A 9,423-nucleotide genomic window follows, 5' to 3' on the forward strand; every position below is an offset into this window, starting at 1 on the left:
TATCACCAAGAGAGGTAGTGGATTTCATCATTTTTGTGATATCATCTGTTTAGTCCAGTACACCAGATAATGAGGGGAAATACTTTCTATTACAGCGACTGAGGACTAGAGGGGTTTTGCCCTTGTGTGGTATTCATTGTTCTAAGTTGTCTTGATAAAGCTTTCATGCTTGCCTCCGTTGAAAAACAGGAACAATACTGGTGCAGTAGCGAATCAATTAGATGTGGATCCTGGAATAATCAAGGAGTTGCAAGATAATTCAGTTGTATGAATTACATTGTATTGTAGATGCCAATATAATATGTATTGAATATATAGGATTATATTTTAGATGATTAAATACTATTTGTTCAAAAACTTTTTAATTTTTTATTATTGATAATAAATACACATACATACCTAGCTTTTTGAGCCATAATCTTTGAAAAGAAAATAATATTTACTTAATGGATGAAATTATACCCTTTAAACCCATTAAATAACATATTCTATGATTTTCGTACTCGTTCTTCCTCACCTCGAAGCCTCTTTTTCTCGGGTGAACCCCACACCTATATATGTGAAGAAGCAAAAAATCTGAGGCGTAGGATTTGTACAATAACTCAACAGCGTGCAAAAAGCCGATCGCATTAGAACATCGCTCATCCTTGTGTGTACAAAATAAATCAAACATTTCCGATCGATAGAGTGCTCTAAATCTCAGCAACGTCTTCTTTCCTCTGAATCACCACCATTTCTGATTTCACTAGAAAACCCCCTTCTACGCTCTGAAGTTCATGGAATTAGGGTTAGGGTTATAGCATTGTAGACACGCTCAGACTAAAAAAGGGAAAAGAATGAGGCAGCCATATAACTACAATCACCAGAGTCATCAATCTCAAAGAAGCGCATTTGCCGCGCTTTTCCTCCTCCTCTTGCCAATTTTCCTCCCAAATCTCTTCGCCCCTCTTGGGCGAGCCTATCCATCTCTGTTCTCCGTAATTTTCATTTTCTGCTTGCTATTTCTCTTTTTCTTTTATATAGCTTGCTTTCGATTCCAACTTTCAGTTTTAGTTTCTGCGTATGGTTGCGTTTATTTCACTGTGATTTGAATTAAATGATCAATTGAAGAAGCTCTTGCTTTTCCAGGAATGGAATGCTCCGAAACCAAGACACTCCTCTTTACTTGAGGTCGCTTTGCATTGGAAAGCTGTTAGTATCATTTTTAGTTGATTTTTATTTATTGGTGAAAAGCCTTCAAAATTTAATACTATGCATGTTTCTTATTACTTTGCTCTTTCAGCCGATTAAACAACGATTAGATCTCTGGTCTCCCTTGCCAAATCAAGGATGGAAGCCTTGCATCGACTCTGCTGATAACCCCCCGTGTTAGTGCTTGAAGATTTATATAATGAGATCCTTGGATATCATTAAGTATGAATGAGATGATATTTTTTTCTTCAACTAATAAGCTTGTTTTCATTTCTTGAAGCATTGCCGGAGAGATCTGAGGGTTATATTCAGGTATTTCTTGATGGAGGATTGAACCAGCAAAGAATGGGGGTGAGTTCATGGGTAGCTAATGCATGTTTTTTGCAGTTTGGTTTTAATGCGCTAACTTTTGACTTGTTTTACTTATTGTTAACAAGATATGCGATGCAGTTGCTATAGCTCAGATATTGAATGCGACACTGGTGATACCACACCTTGAGGTGAATCCTGTTTGGCAAGATTCAAGGTATTTCATGAGTAACATATACAATTTGTCGTAGTTTTTCCCCCCTCTCTCTCACTCTTAATCTGAGGAGGTTCGGGTTTGCTTCTGCAGTTCATTCACAGATATATTTGATGTGGATCACTTTATCAATGTCCTTCGTGATGAAGTTTCTATAGTTAAAGAGCTCCCAAGGCAATATTCTTGGAGCACACGGGAATATTATGCTACAGGTATAAGAGCTACTAGAATCAAAACGGCACCTGTTCGTGCTTCGGCAGAGTGGTATGTGGAAAATGTGTTGCCTGTCATACGGAGGTAAAGCTTTAAGCTACAGATACAACTTTCTTTGGTAAATTAGTACCGTTTTCAGCCCTTATGCTAGATAACCACTTGGTGAACAATAGTCATAGAAATCTGTATGTGTGTGTACGATTCAACTAGAAAACAATATTGTTTGTGATAGTTAATAGATCTTTATGGGTGCAGATATGGGATTGCTGCTATATCACCATTCTCCCATCGCCTAGCGTTTGACAAGTTGCCTATAAAAATTCAACATTTACGTTGTAAAGTAAACTTCGAAGCTCTAGTTTTTGTTCCTCAGATCAGATTAATAGGAGAGAGCCTTGTTCATAAACTCCGTTATCCTTCTGGGAAGCTTCAAAACTCAGGCAGTGAGGTCCTACATGACAGAATAGATGATACCCCAAAAGAAGGAGCCGGAAAGTTTGTTGTATTACATCTTCGCTTCGACAAAGTATGAATCCCTACTCCTTTAGATAATTGAGTAAGCCTCTTAGGTTAAAACTAAAAGATGATGCTCAGTTCTTTCGTAACTGGAAAGAATGAATTCTCATTAAATGATTTCTGGGCATTGGTCATTGGACTGGGCATTGAAGCTGGTAGGATATATCTGCTATCAAAGCATTTGTACCTCTATATTTTGAGTGCACTTTTACGGTAGTTTCTGGGTAAAAGCATCTGTCAGTTGTTTACAATAATGGTTACTGACTCGTCTGATGAGTGTTGAGTCGGTTATATTGATTTTTATCCAAATATATAACATGCATATATATGGTTATATTGATTTTTATCCAAATATATAACATGCATATATATGCGCATATGCTGTAGCAACTGTAATTCCTTTCTAATTAGACTTTTTGCAGGATATGGCTGCTCATTCAGCTTGTGATTTTGGTGGAGGCAAAGCTGAGAAACTGGCCTTAGCTAAGTACCGCCAAGTTTTATGGCAGGGAAGGGTCTTAAACTCTCAATTCACTGACAATGAGTTGAGAAATCAGGGGAGATGCCCATTGACTCCAGAGGAGATTGGGTTGCTACTAACGGCTTTGGGCTTCAACAATAATACTAGCCTCTATCTTGCTTCTCACAAAGTCCGTCTCGTTTCTTTCTTCTTGCTTGATGGTTGACTTAGTTTATTATCATCTTAGCTTGTTACATAGGAGTCGATTTGATCTGTCTTATTTACTAGGCAAATTTTGAAAATGTCTGTTTTGAGTGAAGCTCCGATTTAAAAGGAACATCTTTTCCTTTTTCAGGTTTATGGAGGAGAGGCTAGGATCTCCACATTGTGCAAAATGTTTCCGCTCATGGAAGATAAGAAGAGCCTTGCTTCAGCAAAGGAGCTAGCTGAAGTTGAAGGTAAAGCTTCTTTGATGGCTGCAGTTGATTATTATGTGAGCCTTCAAAGTGACATCTTCATCTCCGCTTCTCCTGGAAACATGCACAATGCTTTGGTAAGGATGCCCTTGCCAAATTTCCGCTTTCATCATTTCTTTTAGTATCAAATTCACTGTATCCTACATAAAAGAAATTTCATAAATGAGAATTCATATTTATCTGTTTACAGCTTGGACATCGAGCTTACTTGAACTTAAAGACCATAAGACCAAACATGTTACTATTGGGCCCTCTATTCCTTAATAAGAGCATGGAGTGGCTTGAGTTTCAGCGTGCAGTTATGGATGGGCATAAAAATAGACAAGGCCAGATGAGGTTAAGAAAGGAGAAGCAATCTATATATACGTATCCAGCCCCCGATTGCATGTGTAGAGCTTAACTTTTTTCAGTTAGCAGTTTTCAATTCACTCTGTGTGTGTGTTTTTATCGGTTTAAACTTTTGAAATCATTTATTACCCTACTTTAATTTCCCTCGAGATGTCTACCATCTTTTCTCGCTTTGCCTATAACGTTCGACCACATGAGATTCGCTATGATAATCTATTAAGGCTGTTAACCGTTATGTTTGAGTGTGCAACTAAAATAATCTCCGAGCCAAAAATCGAGCCGCCACTTAGGTTTTAAATAAATGGGTTTCCAAATGTTTTCGGTTTTTTTCTTTTCTTTTTGATAATGAACTTGTATTCATTAATCGAATACCATCGTTTGCACAACATCGAAAATACACGATAATCAAAGGAAAACGAGGAAGAAGCAACAGATCCAAACTGAGCAACGCCATTAGCAAAGTTTAAGCAACTGTGGCCTTAAATTAAGGTTAAAGAATGGTTAGAAATAGGCGTAACTTGAAATGTTAATTTTTCCTAATATTTTCGGTTTGATCAAAAATATTGTATTCTTCATAATATTTTCGGTTGGCACTCGAAAATATTTCATTCTTCATAATATTTATTGGTGAAGTTGAAAATGTTAAAAAAAAGTTAATATTTTAGGTTGCTTTCAACTGAAAATATTATATTTTTATCACATTTTCAGTTACACTCATTTTCTATTGTACTTTAGTAGGCCTATAAACAAACCGAACGTTCAGCGAACTGTGCGTAAACTGTTCGGCAGGAAGTTCGTTTATGTTCGTTTATTTATTAAACGAACAAACATGAACAAAATTTTGTGTTTGTTTAATTAAATGAACGGACATGAATAGAGGGTTCGTTCGTTCATTTGTTCGGTTAAAGTTAAACAAACGAACATGAATAGACCATATTCGTGTTCGCTCGGTTCGTTTACAAACCTATACTTTAGCTTTAAATTAAATTGTGGTATTGCAAAATTATCTAGACGAGTTTGCTATTTACTTTTGAAAGGCCAAGTAACTTGGTATGTTTCAATTTCAAATAATGATGGAAATTTAGTCCATGTCAATTATGAAAGTGAATAATTTTTTTAAAAATGGTAATTGGATTTATTAATAATGGAAGGAATCAAAATTACAATACATCAAAATATAGAGAGAAATTTGGAGACAATAATCGCCGAAATACTCATACAAAGAAACAATTAAAACTAAAGATACCAAGAAAAATAAAGCCCTACAATGAGAACAACGACTAACATCAAAACTCAATAATCTTTATAAAAACACATTGTCTATGTCGAATGAGAAGCTTGACGAAACGATAAAGGAGTGGAGAACAAACCAAATAATATGCCAGACTGTTTCGCTACGCAATCTGATTACATCGACAAACAATATTTTACCAAAAGAGAGGATCTGAATATATGTGACCATCGACTAACCAATCAGAAAATAAATGTCGTGATGGTTTTTGTGCGAGAACCGTGTTATCATCATCCCTAAAGATGACCTGTCATCCTCATCACATAGGAACCGTGTCATCTACCGACCAGATCTCCTCATATCGTAAGAGTCGTGTCACCCTTAGATAACCAGCCGTCCTCATCGCGTAGGAACCGTATTATCATAATCCTTAAAGATAGCCAACCGTCCTCATCGCATAGAATTGTGTCATCCACCGACCAAATCTCCTCATAACGTAGGAGCCGTGTCACCTTTAGATAGGCAGACTTCCTCATCACGTAGGAACCGTGCTATCTCCAAATTTACCTAAAAACAACTAGAACTCTTCATCACGTATGAGCAGTGTCATCCTCAATAACAAACATATCCTATTTCTAAGCAAAAAGGAGAACCAGACAAAAACGTGATGTCTCGTCGTCTTTGTCCTATTCTTGTTAACACAAGAATGTGCAAAGAAGGGCAGCTGTTGACACCCATTTTTGTTCGGGTCTTTTATTATTATTATTATTTATTTATAATTACATTATTTTATGCATGCTTAAATTACAAAATCCAGTACAAGTGAAGCCCAGTTTACAAGAACCCAAAGCCCAATTAAATATTCAGCGGCCCACTAGGATCCCCAAAATCGACCCAGGATCCAACCCAACCCCAGGCCCACTTGACAACATGATTAGGGTTCCTTCTCTTCAACTACTATCCGCCCAAATCTCAGCCGTTGGATCTGGACACAAATCAATGGTCCAGGTTAAGAGTCATTTAGGGTTTTTTAAAACCCTAACCCTTTAGCAGTCGCCATACGCCAACGTTTAACTTCCCAACCGAGCTTCATCATTGCCGCCATCGCCATAAAAGTCGATCAAAACCCATCTATCCACAGTGACAGAAAGCAAATCAGTCATAACCGAAATAAAAAAAACCCAATAGAGAAATGAAAAGAAATCAATGATATCCCAAGGCAAATCTAGAGATGTCAAGACTCTATCTCCTCGATGGTAGAAAAATCATCACAAAGAAATCAACATGCAAACAGATAAGAGGACAAAGATAGAAGAGAAGCCATCACAGACATCACCATAAAGAAAGGAGAAAAACCAGAGAGAAAAAAGATTTTTTGAGTGACCATTTTCGAAAAAGAAGGGAGAGGGAACCGAGAGAAAAAAACAAAGAGAGGGGGTTTCAAAAATGAGAGAGAAAGTTTTGGTGGGGTTTTTTGGGGAAAAAAAGAAACAATAAGGAAGGGGGAGAGAACCAAAAAGAAAAAAAAACAAATAACAAAAGTAGTGAGAGAGAGAAAAAAACGAAGAAAGAGGATAGTGAGAGAGAGCCTTAACTCCTAGTCGGACGCCGAAGAGCATCAAGGGTCGCTAGAGACGAAGAAACCTAAGCGTTTCTTCGTAGATCTACGGCGTTTGAATTAGTTCCATACGAAACAAAGCCCGGATCCACAGCCAGGGCGAAGAGGAGCTCCTAACCATACCTTTTTCTCTCTTTTCCAACACCAACGGACGATTGTTATTTCCGGCAAGATACAACCGACATGGTGGAGGATCACCGGATTCTAAAAATCCTTGGACTCCAATTGAAGCTCATGAGAGCTTTATCTCATTCTCTCTCTCTTTCAGTGAAACGAAGAAGAGAGAAATGAAATTTGGAGTTTCATAATCCATCAAAGAGGCATATATACAAGACTCAAAACGATGCAGTTTTAGGGGAGACCTGGGGAGCATTTTCGCGCTTGGGTTATTCATAAGAAAGATCCTCTGTATCTTATAACCTTTTATTTTAGTCATCAATGCAACTTTAGTTTATTTTTAACTTCGATCTCTTGTTTTGTGTATGTTGTAATTTAGTCCTTGTTTACATTTGAATGCTTTTATGTTTTATTCAAGCCTGGGTCATCGTGTTTTAGTTTATTTATACTTAAGCATTCTATTTTCTTGATTAGTTCATTTTAGTCCTTATCTGGTTGATTATTACCTTTTATTAGTGTTTGACTTTGGCTATGGTATTTGTAATGATTTCATTTTAGTCATTGACTTCATGAGTTGTATGATTTATTGATGTTTGAATTTGACCCTAAGTTTTATGAATATGTTGTTTTGGTCACTTTTTTATGAATGCATCTTGGTATAATTATGGTTTGATCCTTTCATATTTCTTGTTTATTTTATTTTAGTCTTTAGTTACTTATGGGTATTTTCGTTTTCAGTCTCTATTGTTTGATATTTTCGATTAAGGTTCTGGTTGGTGGTTGTAATAATAGATTATTCCTTTAAGTTTCTGTTACTATTATTCTAGTCCCTCATGTATGAATATATTTTACATTATATATATGTATTATATTAAGTAAATATTATCCATGATTATTGTATATAAATGTATGTTGTTTTTTATTTAATATTTATTTCCCTCATGTTTCTTTATCTATTGTATATTATTTGAATATTTTCAAGAACACCAATTTGTAGAATGAGCGTGAAAAGCATCACTTGGTCGAAGTGATGCGATCCGATACGACATTTTAATGAAATGAGAACTTGAAATAAATCTAGTTTATTTTACTTATTAAATTATTTTTTTATCAAATATTGCAAGGCATTTTTCTTTAAATGACAACTTATGTTATTTTTTTGCAAATATCGATTGTCAATTTATATTCGATTCACACTTTTATCGAGGAGAGAATATTCTTTACGAATAATTTAGATAGCTTTCCTGATGGAGAATTGCTAATCTCGAGATTTCTTTTCAAATTAAAGAATTTTCCCTAATAAATTTTGAAACAAATTAATCAATATTCAATAAACGGATCATATTTTAACTTTATATTTGATTTACAATTTCCACTACTACGACAATGTGTAACCGATTAAGTACCAATTTTTGGGCGTTGTGGGGTGCATGTTCTTCCCCACGCGTAACCGACTCCCGGACCCGTAAAATCAAATTTTTGGTAAACGCATACCAACTTTTGTCTTAAAAAATGATTTTTCCATAAAATTGTTTTAAAAGATATTTTTAGATATTCGACCTACCTAAGTCAAAGGTTGATGTCGACTTCTATCCAATTTAATTCAAATCAACTCAAAAATCGTCAATTTTCTAAATTAAAGTCATAATCAATTTTAAACTTAATTGTTTAAAAAAATGGTTATCACATCAACAATATGAATTTTGGAGAAACCTAGTTTCCTCGCCACCTTGGTTGCTGTTAAACCAGTAATCCTAGGTTCAACTACAGCAAAAACTTGAGGATTATGAGTCTGAATCACGTCTCTGGCATGTCGCAAAAAAGCATTTTTGCCGGTACCTCTACAATTCCAAACTAACAAACTCATTAGCAAAGAGAATCGAGAGTCTCAAGTTGTACCTGTTCACTTGAGGGAACTTGTCTACTTCTATCCACCAACATATCAGCCGAATAAGAGCCGTTAACAGCTGGCAATGTGACACTGACAGACCTTGCCAAATCAGAGGTAGTTCCACCATCAGGGGGCTTAAGGTTGCGTTGATACGATGGCGGAATACCACTATTTCTAGCTTTCCCCATCACCTCTGTCACCTTTAAAGTTATAGGTAAACTGCTGGAATTAGTTTGCTTGGTAAGTCCATGTTGAGGCTCCAAGTTGGAGACATGCACTCGATTAGTAGTGGCCCGGGGTTTCTCTAGAATTACAATGGGTCGATTTTTCGAGGAAGTAACAGACTTGGCTGAAACTTTAAAGACTGGCCCCTTAGCCTTTTTTCCATTCGACTCTACAAAGCTATTATAAGAATTATTCCGCTCTCCAATCTGGCTAATATCACGCTCAGCCTGATTTCTTTCCTTTAGGACAGAAGGGGCAGAAGATATAGTGCATTTGGTTCACGCAATGGAAGATATAGTGTATTTGGTTCACGCAATGAAAGATTATTAGTAGGAATAAAAGCTTATCAGGAAATAAGATTACTGGGAATGTTGTATTTTATGTTTGGTTGGTTTAACATGAATGTAAAATTACCGTATTTGGTTAAAGGAATAAAAGATTATTGGAATATATATTTGACCAAATTGTCCTTATTATATATTTGTTTTTTAATAAGTTGAATTCTACTATAATATTACTATAATATATTTATATATTTTCTTTAAAAAAAATTAAATTCATAAAATTTATATAATTGTTTTACAAAATTAAAAATATAAAAATGTTTAATGAAA

At 35.6% G+C, this 9,423-nt stretch overlaps 1 protein-coding gene across 1 annotated transcript; it reads left to right on the forward strand.

Moving 5' to 3' along the window:
- Positions 1 to 580: 580 nt before the first annotated feature.
- On the forward strand, positions 581 to 3,870 carry LOC120193993 (O-fucosyltransferase 31-like). Its single transcript, XM_039196399.1, has 10 exons — positions 581 to 977; positions 1,129 to 1,191; positions 1,283 to 1,367; positions 1,472 to 1,542; positions 1,629 to 1,717; positions 1,808 to 2,011; positions 2,183 to 2,453; positions 2,866 to 3,093; positions 3,259 to 3,456; positions 3,570 to 3,870. The coding sequence occupies exons 1-10, from the start codon at positions 837 to 839 to the stop codon at positions 3,777 to 3,779; spliced, it is 1,560 nt and encodes a 519-aa protein (XP_039052330.1). The 5' UTR covers positions 581 to 836; the 3' UTR covers positions 3,780 to 3,870.
- The last annotated feature ends 5,553 nt before the right edge of the window (positions 3,871 to 9,423 follow it).

The sequence above is a fragment of the Hibiscus syriacus genome, unplaced genomic scaffold, assembly GCF_006381635.1.
Source record: "Hibiscus syriacus cultivar Baekdansim isolate YM2019G1 unplaced genomic scaffold, ASM638163v2 tig00116997_pilon, whole genome shotgun sequence".
NCBI classification, from domain to species: Eukaryota; Viridiplantae; Streptophyta; class Magnoliopsida; order Malvales; family Malvaceae; genus Hibiscus; species Hibiscus syriacus.